The following is a 23,103-nucleotide window of genomic DNA, read 5'->3' on the forward strand; positions in this document are numbered from 1 at the left end:
GTTCCCTATAGTTTTGGTAGAACAGAGTTGACATTCCAACCTAGGACTGCATTTTCCCAGACCTATCTGTGAGCAATAAATAATTTCATTCTTATTTTAGGATATCCTGTTATTAGCAGCTGAACCTAATTCTAATGAATACACCAGATTTCTGGCTATTTTTGAAAGACTGGACAATCTGGCAGTTCTCTGCCATGCTTCCCCATGGCAACAACTGACTAGAACAAAACAGGCTTCATTTTAAATTTTTTTTTCAGTATCTCCCTCTCTAGACTGAATTTTTTAAATAATTCATGTTATTTGCCTTGGAATGTCAATTCCAAAGGAAATCAACCCTGAATATTCATTGGAATGACTGTTGCTAAAGCTCCAATACTTTGGTCATCTAATGTGAAGAGGCGACACATTGGCAAAGACTCTGATGTTAGGAAAGATTGAAGGCAAAGGGTGGCAGAGGATGAGATGGTTAGACAGCATCACCAATTCGATGGACATGAATTTGAGCAAACTTCAGGAGGCAGTGGAGGACAAAGCAGCCTGGCGTGCTGCAGTCCATGAGGTCACAAAGAGTCGGACATGACTTAAGCGACCAAACAATAACATCAAAACTAAGACAGGATACAATCAAGTTTTCTTAAACTAACATTTAAAGTTCCTGATGACTTGGTGCCTAATTATTTTGATAACCCTTTTTTGTGTGTGTACTTCATTCTCCTCCTAAACAAACTCCTTGCATTTCCCTATTGACACCAGTCTCTTTCTAACTTTGCTACCTTAGTTTATGAATTAGCTGCTTCCTAGAAAGATCCAATAATTCTCCCTATTCCAAACAGCACACGTACTCTGGGTGCCTTCTGTAATGGTCAACCTGAGATGTTCCTTCTTACAAGAGGTCTTTCCACCCCTTTAGGTTGGTTGCAGGTTCCTCTTCCCTCTTGCAACTTCCTAAGTATATCTATTACTACATTGTTTTAAAAATAAATTTCTGCTAAAGAATCTACTACTCAACAATATTTTAAATAAAAAGACTTAAAATATGTAGGGTGTTAATTTTGAACCAAGGGTTATCAGAAAGATTATGAATCAGCAAGTTTAAGACAGTGCCTAAGAATCTGAACTTGAAAGAGGTACATCTGGTAGTTTTCACCCACATTTTGACAGGAAATGTCTTTAAAACATGAGCTCCTTGAGAGTGTGGGCTGTCTTATTTATCATATTGTACCCGACACCTAGCAGGCTGCCTTTCACTCAATAAATGCTTGTTAACACAAGTGTCTTGTGTCTGCACTCAGGAAAAGCAGAGATTCTTGCAGGTCATGAGGCCAATTTAATAAAACATAGATAGAGTAGATAAAGCTGTAAGGCAGCAGTTCTGGACCTTAGCTCAACCTGGCAAGCTATCAGTACAGAAGCTAGTTAGCATCCTTTATACTAAACAAAAATGAGAGTGTTTAGTGTTTTATCTGTATTTCTTCTTGAACACAAAGGTCTATCTACAGTGGTAGTACAAATGTGCTTATTTACCCAAAGGTAATGGCAACCCACTCCAGTACTCTTGCCTGGAAAATCCCATGGACAGAGGAGCCTGGTAGGCTGCAGTCCATGGGGTCGCAAAGAGTCGAGCATGACTGAATGACTTCACTTTGACTTTTCGCTTTCATGCATTGGAAAAGGAAATGAAAACCCACTCCAGTGTTCTTGCCTGGAGAATCCCAGGGACGGTGGAGCCTGGTGGGCTGCCATCTATGGGGTTGCAAAGAGTTCGACACAACTGAAGCAACTTTGCAGTATGTATTTACTTATAATTGGAACTAAACATCTCTTAATATCTGTGAATGTCAGTACAGCACCCTAATACATATTGACCACACAATAATTCTATTGGCTGACCATACGTGCTATATTAAAAAATAATATGTGTGTTTGTTTTGGGATACCAAATGTAAAAATTAGTAAGTTTTCAGCTTCGTAATGAAACATGTTCTGAATTGACAAAAATTTTAATTAACTAATAAAAGGGAAATGGCTATTTTTACATTCCTAATTTCAGATACTTCACTCTAGAAATTTACCAAAATCACATAGAAAAATGTTTGTTTCAGTTTTTAACCCAAATGTTTGTGAATATTATAAAATTATATCTAAATAAGTACTTATAATACCTTTAAGGTACAGAAATACCTTTTATGAAATAAAAAAAATAAATAGATGTTATTAAAAATATTTTCTGCTCAGGTCGAAGATGTTCAGTTTTTCTGTTCTTGATATGCAGCCAATTTTAAAAAATATTTGTTCCTTGATGACCAACTTGAGTTAAGTGACAAACACTCACAGTTATTATATACAATGCCATTCTGAGAAAAAATCTAGATCAAGCTGCTATCTGGATCTTCACTGGCTATTTCCTGTTCCTCTTACAGCACTTGACTTTCATAGAGCCTCTTTGTAACTTTTCCTATAATTTTTATTCATCACTTTTTCTTCATGTCCTTGCCAGACTCCACTATATGCCCAAAACCACATATGCACTTGGGTTTTCATTTTCTTTCTTAATAGACCTTGAAATTTCCTTCTTAATGCCAACAATTAGTCAAAATGAGGGTTTCCATTAACTGTGCAGGTTTCCTGACTAATGTCTCAGGGTGATAAATTTTAACCCTGGGCACATTTTTAGAGTGCCATAATAAGTATCTTCAATTTGGCACTATCTCTCAAACAATATATATTTTTTTCATTTTATGGGCTGGTTTTCCAGATGAGATGAAGGATAGATATATTGAACCTGTTTACCTGTCCACACAAATTTAATTTTAGCATTGACTTAAAAGAATTGTAATTAGTTATAAAATTACTCAGTGTAATATGTAGACTCATATTTGGAAAAGATCTTCTAAGGCTCAGGTTAATTACAAATAATAGATAAATGCAAAAGCAAAAATGATATATTCTTCAAGAAAATTCATTACTCAAAACTATAATCCAAAACAAAATCATCATAAATATAAGCGAAGCACAGCTCAAACATGCACTTTACTACCTACATTAAATCCAAAGAACAAATAACCTTTGTCTATGAGTTGCACTTTTGTTAATACAGAAAAACTCTAACGGTAAAGTAGTTAAGCTATAATACTAGGCTGCTGAAATAATGTGATTCATAATCATCTACAGTCACATAGAATCAAACAGCCCAGTTTACAAAATGTCTTTTTGCATCTAAAAAGCACAGGTTCATGTCTTTCTTCATAATCAGTAGGATAAGAGTCTCAAGAATTCCTTAATTCAAAAGGCCCAGAAGACTAGATTTTCCTGCCATTTTTGCTATGCCCCCATTACATACATATGGAAAATGAGAAATTATCTCTGCAGCAGCCCTCATGATACACAGCCAGAGTCAAAATGACATTTAATTTTATCTCAAATGGTGTTAACTACATTTCATCAAAGGAGTGGAAAGATGCAAGCTGTGTTTACAACATAAAGACAATGGAGGGCAAATATTTGGTAACTCTCAACTCCTTTTATCCCTACAGTACACTTTGGATTATTTCTTCACCTCTTGTGCAGAGCAGTCAGGAGCAACTAGTATGGTGTATTTCTCCCTTAAACTTCAATTTTTTTCATTGTTCCTCAAACATTCATGGATCAGGTGGGAGCTTTCTTTCAGTAAAGCAATACATTTTTGATGTTTCTAAACATGAATGAAATAATTTAGCAAAAAAATAGTATATATGCTTATTATGCATCTGCCTGAATTTTTAAAAAAAAACTAAGAATCACAGAATTTACTTTTTTCTATCCAAAAACTTCTGTACAGTGATTCTAAAAAATACACCACAAATTAATTTTAGTTGCTGCAGTGAATCCATCAAATGTTGTAAAACCCCTAATAAAAACAAATACAGCAGGATCCCTCACAGAATTCATAGAAACTTAAAATTTCAGTATAGTGTTATTAAAGTTTATAATATAGGTGTTTCTTTCCTACTCTTTAGAGTTATGTGTTTTTTTTTTTTAACCCCAAAATTAGGAAGTGAATTTCAAAGTTACCAAGCTGGTTAATTACCAAGACAGTAAATGTCCTTAAAATTTCCTTGAAAAATGAATGAAATGAAGGCTTTTTTAACAATAAAATTTGTAACTCCTTAAAAAGATGAAAAGTAATTGTTGCTTAATGAATGACTATTGCTTTTATAAGACAAAAAGATTATAAGAATTATAAAATATTATGAAGAAAAAATCAATCTCATATAACATTCTCTTTGGCTTAAAGCAATTTGGGACAAGATATGCTTGAGCTTAATCGAAACTAACAACCCTTTATAAATATTTTTAAAGATGATTAAATTTCAAAACCACCTAGGAAACTCAAGTCTTATTAAATATTGATCCTTATTTCAGGACTGTGTGTTACCCATTTGGCAAATTTCATAAGAGCAAAACATTTAAACTAATTCTAAAAGTAACAAGTGACTTTAGTAAATCTATAACAAAGCTCTGCTTTACTTATTCAATAAACTAGGCAAATACATCATTTTCATTCTAGTTATTCTACAGGAGTTGTAAATTAGAAAAAAAATTATAGTATTTCCCTGTTTTTCAGTCTAGACTGATTTTCAGTGTTATGCTCTCCCATTCCATCCTTTCTGAATCAGTGACCCAGAGTTTATGGCCTATTATTACCTTCATTCTTAAACCATGAGTGTGTGTGTGTGTGTGTGTGTGTGTGTGTTGTTGGGGGGGGAGGTGTATGTGTATATGTGCATATGCACAAGGCAGGGAAATTTTTCCTGAAAGACTCCAGTAGGTTTTTCTAAAAAAAAAAAAAAATTTGTCATATTTCTTTTCTGAGTTACAGCACTAAGACTTGCTTGCTTTTTAGGTAAATCTAACTTCATATAAATATATTTCTAACTTCTTAAATTGAATGTATTATGATTAGTTTATCAGAAAGTTTAATCCCTATACCCTCTTTGGAAGATAACCACCTCTATAATAGACTTAGGAATGGAAATATTTGTTTACAAGGATCAAGCTTTGCTATTTTTATAACATTGATTTGGAAAGAGTATGGGTCCTGAAAAAATGATGAAAATAATCATTTTGTCTTGCCATTTTGCAACTATATTTAAAGTTTAAAGATGAGTGTTTTTATAAGTATTCATTCAATCAAGTAGCATCATATTATTATTATATATCATTCTTCAAATAAGCAAGGAGGATAAAACATACAGAACACATGAGCCTTACTCAGGAAGAACTTACAATGTCTAAAATCTAGAGAGTGAAGATTTTCAAATGTTCAATAATATCTGTTTATCACAGTGGACACAGGCATGGATTATTTTAAAAGAAGGTGGGAGGTGACTTTTTCGTCAAGTGGAATTTGCCTACTGAATTAACAAAGGAGCTCAAATTAAAACAAATTGACCTTTTGTTTCATTAAGTACGGTCCTAACTGATAAATTCAGATGGAAAATCATGCAGTATTTTAACACACCAAATTAGAGGAAATACACTTGCTTATAAATTTCAGTTAGAAAGTCACCCAATTACAAATTTAAGGAACTGCATACTAATCAGCATAGACTATCAATCCATTATTAATTTTATTTGTTAGGCTTGGGTATTCCATATATGAAAATGACAACTCACTAAAGACAAGTGGGATTGGGGTAACTTTTGAAGGGTACACTGTTTTAAAATAAATTCTACTGTGAACAATTAGTCTTAATTCCATGAAACTGGGGCTAAATGGATGCATCATTCAGAGCCATAGTAACAGAGAAATTTTGTTCCTTTGAGTGTTCTATATTTATTGAGACACAAGCTATTTTGAACCACTAGGTCATAAAGTAGTGATCTATCCTGTGTTTCAACAGATGGCATAATTGAAGAAAGGCCAAGCTCTTCATGGTAAATGGCACACAATTAGACTCAGAGATGCCTGAAAGCCATAGGAAATAAATGCAATGGCTTCTCTTTTTCTTTTATTATTATTAGTTCTCTGAATTGCTACTTTCTTTCAGAAAGAATTGGCTCTAAGCCTATTATTTTAGATCACTACACTATGAGTTTGGCTTTCTATAAGACCTGAGCTTATTTTGTTCTGTTTTTCCTCTCCCAAATTAAGATATGTCAAGTAATTATCTCTTCTGCCCTCCAAGTCTTAAATAAGTCTTTTGGAAAAACAAACAAGGGGTGTTGTGACTGACAAGAAGGTAGTGGCTTCTGAAGTCAATAAGTATGGGAAATATTGCATATCACATATTTCTCATGGGGACTCAGAATCTTTCTCGAAATCAGTGAAGTCCTGTAGTAAGGACTAGGACTCAGGTTATTTAATGCGGCATTTCTCCAAATTTTAAAAATAAGAAATCATTTGTGGAGGCTGTAGTTTTTTATATATATTAGATGGTGGGAATATTGCACACAGTTCTATAAATAGGAGAGTTACCACAGATTATACTGGAAGTAGTCCCTGGGAGGAAAGCATGTTTCCTTTCCTAAGCAAATGTATTCTGACATCTTAGCTGGCTTCACTTTTGGCATTGGAAGGAAAAATGAATTGCCTTCCCAAATGACAGTGTGGATTATTAGCAACCTTACAACAGCAATAATACTATATTGTAGATGTGTTCATAGATAGGTATGATGACAAACAAAAGGAACTGTGGTCTTTGGTATACAAACTAATACAGAATCTTCAAAACCAAATGTAATAGCTGTTCAGTTCTATTACTGATTTTGGTGGAGAATTTGTTTTATAATAGCACCAATCTGAATTTCCTTCCCAGTTCTATTACATACCTTGGAAGCAGCAAGAAGGCAAAATTCTCTATTCTCATTTTCTTAAATGATAGAGAAGCAATCGCTCAGATTTCTTTATTAATAAAAAAGTCAGTTGGCTCCATAGCATATCATATTTATACATAAAGGTGATGAAATAAGTCTTCCTGCCAAATATCACTATTGAAATGCTAGCATTAAAAATGCATTTATTTGTTATCATGCTGCTCTTAGGTTTTTTAAATACCCTACTTTTTGCAAAAAAAAAAAAAAAAAACATATTGTGTTAAGCCACCATGTCACTTTAGTACTATTTAGCTTGAGGGTTTTTCTTTTCTTTTCTTTCTGCGGCTTAGTTAAAAATGGCCACAATGTAGAGATTTAAATGAAGTTTATGAAGTGGAAGCACAAAGGGAATAGAATTAAATTTTAGAGTATCAGTTACTGTACAATAGTAGAACAAGCTAGGAGATGGGGGTAAATTTAATTGTGTTAAAATTTTTTTAAAAAAGTATGTGCTTACTTCAACACAGGAATGGAATGGGGAAACATAACAAGATAACATTATATATCTGTAATCCCTGGAAAAACAACAAAATTGATGCAAAAAATGTCACATAAAGTTGGGGAAGATAAATACTGATAATCTCCCATCAAGTACCCAGTTGTGCAGCTAAAATCCATTAGTTTTAAAGTCCCTCTGATCTGGCTTTGTGTTTTGACTCTGCTTCTGATGGGCAAGGTACTCCTAGGTAAAGTGCTTTTTAATCTTCAGATTCTTTATTTGGAAAGTAGTGATTTTAAAAAATGATCTACCAGATATAAATATTTTGAAAATTATGTAAAAATATTTACGCAATAGAGAACCACTCTTAATGGCTAAAAGCCTTCTGAAAGTTCATAATGTAGTAACCTCATATAGGCATTTTAAGTGCTCTGACACATTTAATATTAAAGACATTACTATGAAGTAGATGCTATCATTGTTGTTTGCATTCTACAAATGAGAGAATCAAGGAGCTATAAGGTTAATAACTTGGTCAAGTTCACACAGCTAGCCAGAGCTAGGATTAGAATTGATACAGCCTAACTGTAGACATGAGGCTGTAAATTACTGCAATAATTCGTATCAAACATGACTAATTTATTGTTAGACCTCTTCAATCATTATTTTACCCCTGGCCTATTTTGTACACATTTAAAATTATATTATGATAAAATTCCCTGGCATAATATAAAATATCCATATATTGAATGAAAAAAACTTAGATACATATCCCATATAATTTGGAAAATTTTATATAATATGTATAATGCAAAATATTTTTGTATATTTCAATGAATCTGTAATAAAGCTTCTATTTGAGCTTTATTAGAGGAATTTAATCTAGTCCTGTGAATGACAAACCACCTCCCACAGGACAGATCAGTTCTGCTGCCTGTTTTTATGCCACTTGTGAGCTAAGAATTGTTGCATTTTTAAATGGTTGAAAAAAAACAAAGGACAATATTTTGTGACATGTAAAAGTTATATAAGATTTAAACCTCAGTGAATAAAGTTTTTATCTCTTTCAACATAAATTTTTGGAAATTTCTTTTCTTCTTGTTTGATACACAGCTAATTAAGTCCATACATATGGACTTAGTATCTCCTAGTAGCCTAGATTTTGCATCTTAGCACATAGAGCATAAAACACTTATTAAATCTGGCCCACTACAGAAAAATTTTTTCTGACCCCTTCATTGTAGTCCACAGATTCATTATAGGTATGAAAATTGGAACTTATGAGACTTAAGAGATTTGCCTAGCATCACAAAGCTAGTTAGAGGATAACATAATCTAGAATCAAGGCTTTCTGATTAAGTTCCTTGCCAGGGGCCCCATAAGATCCCAAAGACTTCAAACTCAGTAGCACTGTGAGGCTGTCTTGTGAGAAACCAAACAGAGCTCTCAACCAGCTTTTAACTTTCTTTTTAAAAATAAGCTGAGTATGTCATGACATCCCAACCAAACAGAAAGAACTGAAGCCACTTAGAGCCTTGTGGGAAAAGTATCCTTGTACAAGCTCTAAAATGAATATTTGAATTTCAGCAGGACTAAAATAAAATGAAAAGTAATCACAATTTACTCAGAAGATTAAGTTCAATCACACTTAAATTATCAGGGATTAGAGACAGTTAGTGATGTTGTGCTGAAACTGTTCTATGAGGAAAACATTAAATATTTTGTACTGTGTTATCTACTCAAAAATTGGACTAAATACCAAACGGGACATAGGGTTTTGAACAGCTAACCAGACCAAACCACAGAGTTGAAAGCCAAAGTAAAATAAAGTCGTCAAAACAGAGTCCAACATTTGACTGACTACCAAATAAGAAGAGCCTGATCCTGTCTTGTTTTACAATTGATTATTAAAGTTAATCTTCCTTTGCCAGAAATTTGTCCTCTTGGGGGGAAAAAAAAAATGTTTAGTCTTTTGTCTCTGATAATGGATAAAGTTGCTTGCTTCCTTCTCACTCAGAAATATGCTTATTAAAGCAGCAGCTTAAGTATTTCAAATTAAAGTTTATACTATCCATTTTTACTATAGGCTGTTTAGCCTTATCTGAGCCATCTTTTTCTATTTTCAGTTGATTTTCATAAATGAATATTTTGCTAGGTTTTATATAGGGTCTTCTGGTTTGAGGAGAAATATACAGACATGAGAGATATCATACATGTTTTATAACTTTTCTACATTAGTTATGTCTAGTTAAGTTTACATTCAATTTTCAGTAAGTGTGTGTGAAGGTAGCGTGTACCAGTTAATACAACCATAGGTTTAGTTTTTAATTCTAGAAAATGGAGCCACCGATAAAAGATGAATGATGAGTTCCAAGACTTTTTCTTCTCCTTTAACTCTCCCTGACCTCCATGTTTCTATGTCCAGCAGTCTACTCAGAAACTGTAAACAGGAATCTCACTCTTACCATGTTCAAAATCGAACTCTAAAACCTACGGCTGCTTCCTCTAGCCTTCCCTTCTCAATAAAAGCTACCACCATCAAGTTAGTTGATAAAGAAAACACACACACATACTGTTGTAACTCTCATATTATTTTCCTTGGCACTCCCACATCTGCTCTGATACAATGTTCTGCTGGAGATGACAATATACCACACAACTCACCACTTCTTTCCACCACTACTACCACAACTGTCCAAGACACCATCATGGCTTTCCCAAGCTCTGCAACAGCAGCTTCTTGACTTCTACTTTCCCTCTGGCAATTCATTCTCACTAAGCAAGTCAGAGGATGAGATGGTTAGGTGGCATCACCAACTCAATAGACATGAATTTGAGCAAACTCTGGGAGATAGTGAAGGACAGGCAAGCCTGGAGTGCTGCAGGCAATGGGGTCACAACAAGTCAGGCACAACTTAGCAACTGAATAACAATGAACAAGAAAACAAGCCAAAATGGCTATATAAACTACTTGGATCATATCACTTGCCTACTTAAATCTGTGTTATGCTTGAAATAAAATTTAAACTCCTTGCTGTGGTTTATAAGGCATTCTCTGCTTTGTGTCTCTCCAACTTCATATCTGCCTATGTTCAGATGGCAGTCAATCTGGCCTTCTTTCTGGTCCTCAAATATCTCATGAAAACTGATAAATCAGGATATTTTGTACTTGATTTATTTGCCTGGATCTCTCTTTATCCAGCCTTCAAATGATCCTCTGTTAATATTTTCCACTTAATTCATGCATCATGTCTTCAGAGAGAACTTTCATGACCTCCCTTAAAAAGAGAAGTCAGTCTCTCTTTCATTGTATTTAATTCATAGCTCTTCATTAGTCAATGGTTTACCATTATCTTTGGTTTTCTGTAATCCCCTATAGAATGTAAATTCAGATAAGCAGAATTCTAGTCTTTTCTGTGTAGTTAAGTGCCTGACATGCATAGGAGATCAATAAATATCAAGGTAAAATTTCCATCATCTTCAGTTGTTTTTCTTCCTTTATGTTTCAATTTTCTAAATTAGGCATAATTAAGATGTATCTCCCTGACACCAATGCAGTTTTGCCTCCTTGAAATGTTTGGCGCTACATGGTACATACAGCTACCACTAGCAGCTTACTTTGAAAACTGAGCTATTGTCAATGTATGGCAAAACCAATACAACATTGTAAAGTAAATACCCTCCAAAAAATAAATAAATAAACAAATTTAAAAAAAAAAGAATTGAGAGCAGAAATAACTGAGAAATTCAAAAGCACTATATTACTATTTCCTGGTTAAGGCATCTGAACAAATTTGGTACTGTCCTATCTTGTAAGAGTTAAGAGAATCTGGCTTATTAAGTTGATAGTTGTGATTCCCAGATAAAGTATACAAGTGAATGATCAAAATTTTTTTAAAAAAATGAGCTATTACTTTTCAGCAATTGTACTAGTATCTATGAATGCATTACTATAAAAGCTATAGTCAAAATTGTTCTCAATATTTTGGACTGAAGTATCTCGTCTTAAAATATGTCATACTAGTTTAAGATATTATGAATTAAAAACCATGCACTTATAAAAGAAACTCATTCTGTTTCTAATTATGAATTTGATTACTAATCAAGTGTATAAATTGGGCTATCAGGAATAGAAATTTAATAGACACCAAGTTGACTAGCCATGTGGGGATGTTGAGAAAATGGTACTATATTGTACAAAGCTTGTGGCATGAATAGTTTCGGGCTGGCTATAAGTGATGCCATGCTTATGCAAATACTTTTAAAACGGGCTCTGATCTGACTTTCTTCTTAATTTGGTATTATAAATTTAAAGTTATAATAGTAACATGATGTTCCATGTAATTCATTTTTTATAGGATTATTACTGTTTCCAGCTGTTAGTTTCTTGACTTTGTCTTATTCCTGATAATATCGTATCATAAGGGTGTATGTAATACTCTCCTAGAATACTCTGCTTGCCATTTCTTAATGTCTAATTATATCAAATACCATCTGTAACATGAAACCTGATTGTTGGAATCCTGACCATTCTGGTGAAAAAAAACAAATCCTGTCCAAAGTTTAGCTGAAAAATTTAAAATGTAACATTTTCTGATCCTCACTAATAATAATAATAATAATAATAATAAAGCTAAGTTCCCTCATTAAAGCATTTATTGAGACATCAGAGCACATTTAGTTATTCAGGAAGCAGAGGGATTAATAGAATTAAACTCTTTGCTTTAGTAATTTCATTCCCTTAAGATTCATCTGATAATGAGTTAAGCCAATTTAGATCCATTATTGAGGAACCTTGTAAAGTTCATAACATAAATTTCCAACTCAGTAATGACAAAGCCATACTCAAACATATAGCCACAGAAATCCAAACTGGTGTTAAATGTATCAAATTAGCAAAGTTAACTGGATTTGCCACTTTATCAGATTAGCTGCAAAAACCATCTAAATTAAGAAATAGATATTAGCAAATTATTATTATTTGATATCATTGTACATATCATACAACAAAATATTTTAGATACAGCAGGAATTTAGTCATATAGGATTACTTAAAGCATGTAAAATGATTATTTTAATAAATAAAAATGCTTGGACTAAGCATGTGAACTTTACAATAATGTATAGGCAATGTCATTATTTCAAATTCACTTGCTATGTTGTAATCTTATTATTTTATGTTGGTTGGTTTAGTCACTAAGTTGTGTCCAACTCTTGAGACCTTATGGAGAAGTGGCCAAATTTTCTACATATTTATACATATATACATACTATATATACATACTATTCAAATCAGATTACTACTATAAAAATGAGCATAAATTTTTGCATCATATGCAGTTTGGAAATATTAAAAAGATATTGATTTAGAAAAGAAAATTTTACAATAAATATCACAGAATCTGGTAAGAGTCATTCTTGTTATGGTAACAGTCACCCTTTCCTCTCATCCCCCTTTCCTAGGAAGCAGAGAAACAAGTTTCTCTGCACTGTTGATTGACCATCTACATTTCAGGCACTTCTCATTTTTCACTATATATTGATTTTTTTCTATTGATATGCTGCAGCTGAACATGCTTCCTTCCTGTATTCGTCTGTCAAGAAAAGAAATGGAGCTCGAGGCAAAGAGAATAATGCATAGAAGTTAGTAAATACACAACTTGCCTATTGCTTTCTGCTTGTTAAACCTTGGACTTGTCCACCTGGAACACATTACTAGATAATTGAAGGTTGGGTTTTACTAAATAAGAAATGGCTAGGGGAACATTCACTTTACCATAAAAGTTTTCAAGTATATGTAATATATTAAAGCTTTTGTTATCTATATTATGTATACTGTAAATGACACAAATCAAATACCCAGAAACAGCTATTCTGTAACTCTTATGATACTATAAACTATTTTATTCAAGTTTCTAAATTTATATTTGATTTCTCAAGTAACTAACATTGAAAATCATCTGTCATTCATTTGCTAAAATAAAAACTTATTTGATGGTTTCTTCTTACAAGGATTAGTTAGAAAAGTCTTAGTGAACTTACAAAATAGCAGACATTATTCCCATTTTACAAAGGAATAAATGAAAATAAGCCTAGCAAAGTAATGCAAGTATCTCTTTCATTTTAGAACACTGTTTTAGGATTTTCAACTCTTTGAACAAGAGGTAAAACTTATGCTACTGCTGCTGCTGCTAAGTCGCTTTGGTCGTGTCCGACTCTGTGCGACCCAACAGACGGCATGCCCACCAGGCTCCCCCGTCCCTGGGATTCTCCAGGCAAGAACACTGGAGTGGATTTCCATTTCCTTCTCCAATGCATGAAAGTGAAAAGTGAAAGTGAAGTCACTTAGTCGTGTCCGACTCTTTGCGACCCCATGGACTGCAGCACACCAGGCTCCTCCGTCCATGGGATTTTCCAGGCAAGAGCACTGGAGTAGGTTGCCACTGCCTTCTCCAAAACTTATGTGACAACTGTAATCATCCAAATGGCCAAAATCCTACATTACTTAAAAGGTAAAAGCAAAATTTTCTAGTGGCATCACATCATTTAAAAATGATTGATGATGTACTATTATACAATTAGAATGATGTATGTATCTCATCTTTGTAGGTTGTGAACTCCTTGAGGTTAGAACTGCTGTAAGAGAGCTTCTACAATATTTTTCATACAAGTACCCAGTTATTGTTGCCAATTTAATATTTAGGCTCTAACTCATTCAAAATTCTTTCAATTATTAGATAATTACACTGTAAGCTTTTAAATAGAAAAAATAATTATTTTTGAGGTATTAATATAGTTTATATTTAGCAACCAAATGGAATGAGAATAGTGATCATTTAGATATTTGAAGTCTAAACCAATAAACTGGACATTGCCAATCAATTGAGGACAAATGGTGATCCTGGGCTTTAATAAATGAAGATGATTCCTTCAATGGTCCATTTCATTATAAAGCTACAATTCTTAAACACTTCATCTGTTATTATCTTAACTATTTAATTTTTTCCTGAAACTCAATCAAATTTTGATAGGCTAGAACAGAGTCGATATTGATTCGGATTTCAGGATGGCTCTGTTTGTGAAATGTGCTTTCAGGAAATCATTTAGTGGCATTTCTTTGAAACACTCTCAACACCAAGAAAGTCCTGCATGTCTTGTATATCACCTTTTATAATCATATTTTTGGTGACTTTAGAGTTGTAAGACAATGCCAGGAGATTAAATGAATTTTATTTAATGTAGCCACCTTTCTTTATGGTTCTAGGCCAAATTTAAACAACTCATATATCTTGGTAATTCTGAGTATGCATTTACTATACCTGTTGGTATCATACACAGCTCATCTTTTAAAATTTAAATAATATGTTGCATTTAGAATAGATTGAAATAATAAACCAAAAGTGAACATGTGCTAAAACTGAATTTTTGCACATTTTATATTTCCATTTTTTTGGTCAAATAAGCATACAAATAAAAAAAAACCTGATATTTAAAATTAGCTATCAGAAGAGTTAAATTAGAAAGCATTCTACGTAGCATTCTGCTGCTGGTACTGCTAAGTCGCTTCAGTCCTGTCCGACTCTGTGCGACTCCATAGACGGAAGCCCACCAGGCTACCCCTTCCCCAGGATTCTTCAGGCAAGAACACTGGAATGGGTTGCCATTTCCTTCTCCAATGCATGAAAGTGAAAAGTGAAAAGTGAAAGTGAAGTCGCTCAGTCATATCCAACTCTTAGCGACCCCATGGACCACAGCCCACCAGGCTCCTCTATCCATGGGATTTTCCAGGCAAGAGTACTGGAGTGGGGTGCCATTGCCTTCCATTCTACCAACACATTAAAAACACACACTTCCCTATTCAAACTTGCAAATTCATCCATGTCTCTGTACATGCCAATTATATCTATCTGCAACCCTGGAAAAAGCCAAATTAACAAACTGTCCTTGAAATCGCCAATATACTTTTGACATGTATTAAAATGCCTGACAATTTTAATTACATTTAATGTAAACAAAGATAAGAAAAAGAATCCTGTTATAGAATATTAGATCAGCTATTCTAACTTCCTACTTGGTAAACATGTAAGAAAGGTTAAACAATAAATTTCTATGGCAACAACTTAAATTCTAGTATATTCTTAGTTACACCAGCAGCCACAGAAGGTACTACTTTCTTTAAAGCAGTGGAATTGAACAAGATATCTTCTTTCCTCCTTTTCCATCTGGCCCAACTAAAATCTCTTTTACTTTGATGAATTATGGGATGATTTAACTGGGAACAAGATATCCTAACTAAAGCACATGGTAACTACAGTTATATGAGCATTTTATGTTAAAATGAAGAAAGCTAAGTACTTCTAAATGAAAATTATATGGTATTATATACCCTGCAAACTAAAAAGTATATTTACTATATTTTAGTTTATATAATTGTGACAGTGATACTTTGTCAAACTAAATAAAACATGGTCTAAATAAATAATAAAAGTTCTTTTCTATGAAATAATGAATATCTTTTCTACATAGATTTTTAACATATTATATATTATAATATTTGATCACCCTAATATTTTAGTATCAATATATTGATAATTTACATTTGACTTGAATTTATATAATTCATGAATTCATAATGCACATTCATCTTTTTTCTTTTATGTTAAGTCTTCTTACTCAGTCTTGGAGAACACACTAAAGTTATCTCCTTCAAATGTAGGACAATGCTTTCTGTTGTAAGACAAATTGAAAATATAAGGGCCAACAATACGCACTGAATTAAGAAGATACACCCAGGGTCCTTCCTTTTTATACTGTATTTATAAAAAGGATAGTATTCTTTAAGAAGTTACCAAGTAAATGTATAAGACTACTCCATACACAGAGTGAGTTTTTGGTGTATGAGGATAATTGGGTTTAAATACAGCCCCACTATTTATGAGATCTGAGTTATTGCCTACTCTCCTTAAACCTCAATTTTCTCATTGGTGTAATGAAAATAGCAACATCTTACTATTCGGTGCTTGTGAAGGGTAAATTAAACAATTCTGTAAACCACTTAGTGCATGTCTGGTACACAATGACCATTCAAAAACCACTAAAGCTAATATTTAAAAAATACTTTAAACTTTGCCTTCTATATTTTAATTTTGTTTTAATTAGTATGAAGGAAAGCTCAGGTCCCAGCACACACCTTCTACCAGAAGTTCTATTTTCCTGACTTAAACTAATGTATCAGTTTAAAAATTACCATCATGCCTCACTAGGTGTCTTTCAAGGGTCACTTTCCACTAAAAACATAGAACACCTGCCATCTTTTCCTCTCCTTTTTAAGGTCATAGAATCCTTGAATATATAATTCATTCTCTCTCCCAACTTTTTCATCGAGAGTAAATCTGCTGATTGCCTATCAGGAACCCAGCTGTCTTTCCATAAAAGAATTAAGGTCTTGACATGAAAAATGATTAAATAAATAAATAACAACCCATAATATTTGTCAAAGAATAGTAGCTTATAATCACACTACTATGAAATGCATTCCACAAACAAAAGAATCAAGAGAGAAAATGATGAATGGCCTTAGGAATAGTCATGGTTTATAATAAAGATTTTATTTAAAAAGCGTTAAAATAAATAATACATACTCTAGAACATCACTGTTCTGGGAAATTTCTTCTCTTTAGAATATGAGTTCTAGAAGGCAAATCTTACAGCTGCTCTGGGGGCTTTCATTGGCTGATTTACAATCCTACAATTGTGTGTGTGTGTGTGTGTGTGTGTGTGTGTGCGTGTGTGTTTAAATCTGTGGTCTGCAGTCTTTTAACATACTTCTCAAAGGTGGATATGTGGTGGAATGCAGACCCCATCAACACTGGTTTTATTTGCTGTTCTGTCCCCTAACTGCTGATAAAATAGACTGCTTAGAAATCCCGGAGGAATATGATTGAGGCCAGAGTTACACTGGCTCATAAAATTCAAACAGTTCAATGCTTTTCTTGTTAATTACTGGGCCACAACCAGAAATCCGAATGATGGCAGAGAAACACTTCTTTAGGATAATGATTGATTTCCATAAAGATGAGTGCTTTAACAAATTTCAATATGCAGTTGCTGGGGCGGGCAGGGTGGGTGGGCACTAATTAGTTTTACCGTTTTCAGCAGATGTTGAATTCAAAATGCCAGCAGCATCTCAAATGCCAGTCATTAGGGCTGTCTTTCATCAAAGAGTGCTGACCAATGAAACCTCCACTGTTTAATGAGACCGATCTAGACAGTCAATTAAATCAAATCACTACTAACATCCTTAACATATCTGCAGTGTGTGCAGCAGCAGCAGCAGCAGCAGCCAGGGATTTCCAGTATTAATAAAGGGATTCACTGCCGCATAAGGATGGGGGGAAAAGGGAGGGGGAGGGGGTGTGTCGGGGAAAGACCTTCCTTAACCACAGGGGAAAGCTGGAAAAGTCCCGGCGGGGATGGAGGGGGAGGGGAGCTACTAAAGGGCAAAAAGCTGAGAGGATTAAAGATAGAGCCTTAATGTAGCTCTTAAAGGGATCCACTCCCAACCACCCCCCTCCCACATCCCTTCCACCGCAAATCCAATTTACCATGTTGCAAATACGAAGCTGGAAAAATGTAAGGACCCAGAGTTGAAAACATTTTCACTTTAATACTGAAAAAATATGCCATTATAAAATCCTCGAATAGAATTAGTAAGTTCCACGTGCTTCCTCGGTTCTTTTTTCCTACTTTATAAGTAAGATTTACACCAGCACAGAATTGCTACCATAGGATCGCAGCCTAAGCACTAGAGTGACATTAATTGGTCATGCTTAACTGCCTCAAAATCTTTTTTTTTAATAATTACACTGATACTATAATAGAAATCATGGGTACTTATTTTACATTCAGATGGAAGGCATTATTGGATATGTATAGAAAAATATTCCCCCTCCAAAAGAAAAATCACCATCAAAATAAAAGAAAACCCAAAACAACCCATAAAAACTTTGCTCAACAAAATACATTTTTAACTCATAAAATGGACTGATGACTAGCCATGCAAATATCCTAAATAAAACCTTTACATTTGTTGTTGTTGTTCACAGTAAACGTAACGCTCTGAACTGCCTACCGATCACAAATAATGGCGAAATGGCACTTTCTGATTATGCTGTATTTTTGTTTATAGAAAGTTTGATATGATGGGACTTATCAGGTAAGAGGGTGGGTGCTGTGAACGTGACGGGGTCCCCAGTCGCTGGGAGGGCAGCGTCCCTGGAGCGCGTGGATTCCATGCGAGCCATGCAGCACTTTTTGTCAGAAGTCAAAGTTACTTATTTACAATACATTCATGCCTTCGTGCAACCGCCCATCCCTCCGTAGCCAACAGGGAGCCATCGCGCCCCCGCCTTCTCACGGGGCTAATCCACAGGGGGAAAAATAGATAATCTATCTCTCTATATAGATGTAGGTATATGTATATATGTATAGGACCGCGGCAGCCATCCCCTCCAGCCCCTCCCCCGCGGGGAGGGGCACCGTCTCCGCTCTGAGCAGGGCTCCTGCTGGGCTTTGTCAAAAGGGGCTGCAGCAAAGAGCGAGTTGGCAGCGCTCTGCCAGCTCACCACAGTCTGCTCTTTGTTTCCCGAAGGGAACTAAAGGGGTCAGACCCTCTGCGTCGAGCGAGTCCATAGTTATCTATTTACTTTTGTCCATCAAGCCTCGGGGCGCGCTGAACTTGGGTGTGGGCTCCTCCGATCTACCCCACCCCCAGGGATGCGGGCAGAGTGGGGCCGTGGAGGGGCATCTCCATCCTTCCCCTCCTCCTCTCGCCTCTGCTTTACCCAGGCTAGGTGTCTTAGTCTGAGAGCGAGTGGGAGCCACAGTCGTACACTCTGTGGGCCCCATCTGCGTTGTAAGGCCCATTGTGCCAGTAGGAAGAGTCACAGACTGTCTGTAGGGAATTAATCTCGGACGCCGAGGAGTTGGCGTCCCTTCTCTTGGACCGCTTTCGATTCCTCAGGATAAACACGAGCATGCCCACCACAGTGAAGGCGGAGGTGACAAACACCAGCAGCAGTCCTGGGACCAACACGGAGATGGACACCCTGCTGGTGTCTAAGTAGGAGTTGGAGTGAGTCCCGGTCTCCGCCAACCCAGTGCTGTTTTTACTGTGCGAAGTTAACGTGGGCGAGATTCTCGCGTACAGCTGGGGGCAGATCTCGTCATTGGAGAGGAGCATGAAATCCTTCCTAAAGAAGTTCACCGGCGTCTCACACTTGAGGTCGCTCATCAGCACTTCGGAACCCAGGCGTTCTGCCCATTGCTTGAAAGGCACAATGGTACAGGAGCACTCCCAGGGGTTTCCGTGCAGGTCTATCTGGATGATAGAGGTTAACTGGTCCAGCACCCCGGCCACTGGAAGGTACATGAAGTAATTGTTGTGCAGGCTGAGTTTAGACAGCGAGACCCCAGCAAACACGTCCACGGGTAGGGACCTCAGCAAGTTGTTGTTGAGAATGAGAATCCTTAGTTTGGGCATGGCGTTGAAGGTGCCTGGAAGGATGAGCTGGATCGCGTTGTACTCCACATTCAGGTACTCGAGGTTTTGCAGCCCAGCGAATTTCTCCCGGGACAGCGTGTCCAGGTAGTTGCTGTCCATATACAGCCACCTGAGGTCTAAAAGGTTCTTAAAAGTGTTGTTCTCTACGGTGGCGATGTTGTTGTTGCCCAGATCCAACAGAATGAGGTTCTTGTAATCCACAAAGTGCGATTTTCGGATGCTGTGGATCTTGTTATCTCGCAGGAAGAGCTCCTGCACGTTGGAGAGCTTGGGCTTCAAATCAGCCAAGCTGCTCACGTTCCGGTTGTTGCAGTTCATCTTTAAACCCGACCCCGGGATGTGGTCGCAGCTGCAGCCCCCAGGGCAGGGCAAGCCGTTGGCTGGGGGTTTGTTTCTGGCGCTGCCGGTCCCTATCGCTGCCGTGGGTCTGATTTTGATCTGCCAGTTGCCTGGGATCTTTGTACCTCCATTTGGAGCCGACCCTGGGGTAGCATGATCTTCTTGCCCATTTGTCTTGAAGGGAGTTGGCAGGGGGCCAGGGGGAAAGGTCTCTTCTTGGGCAGGGGGAGCCGGGAGACTAGAATCCACTCTGTGTTTCAAAGGACACAAGTCCTGTTCAGTGGTTTCATTGAGGTCTTTGCCCTGCAGTCTGGTGGGGGCTTCACAGACCACTCGGCCGATCAGGGCATTTTTGGGAATGTTTTCCAGCCATTCTTTCAGGGAGAGCAGATCACAGGTGCAGTCCCATGGGTTATCCTCTAGCAGGATCTCAGCAATGCCAGGGATTTGCTCCAAGACCTCTTCGTAGGGCAGTGTTTTCAGCCTGTTTCCCCGGAGGTCCAGGTGGGTGATGGGCACATACTGGAACACGTTGGCAGGTAGGGTGCTGATGAGATTGTCATTTAAAATGAGTACCTCCAGCTTGTTCAAGTCCTGGAAGGCCCCCGGGTCTATATCCCGTAATAAATTAAAATCAGCCTGGAGGTATTCCAGATCGTCCAGCCCCAGAAAAGTCTGCTTTCGAAAAGACTTGATCTTGTTGTTGTTGATGTGCAGCCTTTTCACCAGCTGCAGTCCCAGAAAAGCCCCAGGAACAATTTCATGCAAGCCATTGTTTTCCATGTGCAAACTAACCGCATTATAAAAGTTAGCGAACTCATTAGGGAAAAGTCGAGTGAGGGAATTGCCATGCAGAAATAGATGGTAAAACTGGGAAGTCGGGGCGGTGAAACGCTGCAGACTTGTGAAGCCCTTTTTTTCACAGTCTACGTGTAGGTCCCCTTCTATCTCATTGCAGGAGCAGATCTTCTCTTTGCAAACGTCCCCTGTAACGTTTCCAGCGGCAAAACAAAGAGACGTCTCCAGCAACAGAATCCAAAGCAGCATTTTTAAAGCGAGCAATTCATCCCCGATCTCATCACAAAGTAACAGCGACCATCCTGCTCGCCACAGACACAATTCAAGTTCATTTAGTGCTCCAATGTCCGAACCCAGAGAAGGAGAAGAAAAGGGTTTGGGGGGGTGGGGGTGGATTCTTTCCTCCCTAACCCCCCCGCACTGCAACAACCCAGGCGCCAGTCAATAATTATATCTACAAACTATTCAGGCACAGTAGTGCAAGGCAAGCAAAAAGAAAAAAAAAAAAAAGTAGAACCAGTAACCCCACTCCCTCTCAACCCTTTAAAGATAACGAAAAAGAAGTTAAATATGTACATATAAATTAAAAATACACCCTTACAGACTCTTGCCTAGTTCCTCACTAATCAGAAAGGGAACAATGCTGGTAATTAGAAGCAAGTGCATGTTAGAGAAACAAGCAGAGGGTTTGCAGCGTAGTACAGGCGCACTGCCTGTGCATGGCTGTGCGTCGGACTGACCTTGCCTCTCTGATACAAAGCAGGGTTTTCAGTGGCTTCTGTTGTTGAGGCTGCTTGATGGAGTTCCTGCCGTGGCTGCGGGTTGCCCAGGAGTCCCCCCGAGGTGCTGTCCAGTCCCCCCGGTGCTGAAATCACGCCGGACCGAAGGACTCACGCTGCCGAACCAATGGCGCTGGAAATTTTCCGCAATCGCTGCGTTTTGTGGCTGTCCATCCTTTCCCTTTCCTCCCCTTCGGTCCTCTTCAGCCTTTTTTTTTTTTTTTCCCTGGACTCCGGCTCTCTCTCGGTTACTAGCTCTTCTTTTCTTGTTCTCCTTCTCTTTCTTCTGCTCTTTCGGAATTACGTGGAGGGGGCGGAGGGCGGGTGGTTGGGGGGAGCTGTCTGAGGGAGGGAGAGAACGCGAGAATAGGGAGGGGGGAGAAGAGAGTTGCTAAGAAGCTCTGTTCGTTCCAGCCTGGTGCACTCAAAGATCTGACACCCTCTGCTGATCTGCAGTAGCAAAAATCCATCTGGTGAGGGAATGCTGAAGGAAAAAAAAAAAAAAAAATCAATCCACGTACAGGGCAAGCGTTAAAAATGTAGGCATTAAAGGCTGGCGATTCACAAAGATGCTGATTTTAAAAGGATTATTTAATTCTTTTTGCGTGCTGAAAACTTTACCCTTTCCTTTCCTTAACGAACTCACAGCCCCCACTAGCTCCGGCGTTTGGAAAGAGTGCTTTTAAAACATTTATTTCCCGATGGCTTGAATAAAATTAGTGTCAGGGTGTCAAGCGAACAGCAATTTGAGGTAATTATACCGCACGCCATTTTCATCGGTGCTTTAAATGCATTTCTTCCGTCTTTGCAGTACAATGTTTTATGCTATTTGATGTCTTTGAGACCCCCCCCATTTTTTTATTTTAGCATATTGAAAGTGGCTATTTGAAATATATTTTACATTATGAATTTGGGTATGCTTTTTTTTTTTTTTTTTTGCTGTGAGATATGTAATTTAGGCACATACTTTTTAAAACTTGTTATAGAATTTTAGCCAATTTGGCCTTTGAGAGTTAGGTTTTTCTGATATTTCCTGAATGTTACTTAAGTCTACAGGGTGAAAACACAATGTACGCTTGCATCTTTGATTCCAGACCCAAAAGCATTGACTGAGAACAGGAAAAGAAGGGAGGGGGCAGGGAAAAATCCCAGTATGATTCGTGAGTGCTCTTAAAAACCCACTGGCAGACTGATGCACGCACACCACAAACACACATACACACACTCCCTCAGTCTCTCAAACACACAAAGTTTCTGCATCCATTTGGAGGAATTTAAAATGCATACAAGTAAATAACCAGTTGCATTTTGCTAGAGAGAGAGAGAAATCT

The 23,103-nt window shown here is 36.9% G+C and overlaps 1 protein-coding gene across 1 annotated transcript; it reads right to left on the reverse strand.

Annotated features, from left to right (window-relative positions):
• Positions 1-17,940: 17,940 nt before the first annotated feature.
• SLITRK1 (SLIT and NTRK like family member 1) lies at positions 17,941-22,219 on the reverse strand. Its single transcript, XM_060394200.1, has 2 exons — positions 21,734-22,219; positions 17,941-21,295 (listed from the first exon to the last, which is right to left on the reverse strand). Exon 2 carries the CDS (start codon positions 21,240-21,242, stop codon positions 19,152-19,154), a length of 2,091 nt encoding a protein of 696 aa, XP_060250183.1. The 5' UTR covers positions 21,243-21,295; positions 21,734-22,219; the 3' UTR covers positions 17,941-19,151.
• Positions 22,220-23,103: the final 884 nt, after the last annotated feature.

Source organism: Ovis aries, chromosome 10 (genome assembly GCF_016772045.2).
Source record: "Ovis aries strain OAR_USU_Benz2616 breed Rambouillet chromosome 10, ARS-UI_Ramb_v3.0, whole genome shotgun sequence".
Lineage (NCBI taxonomy): Eukaryota > Metazoa > Chordata > Mammalia > Artiodactyla > Bovidae > Ovis > Ovis aries.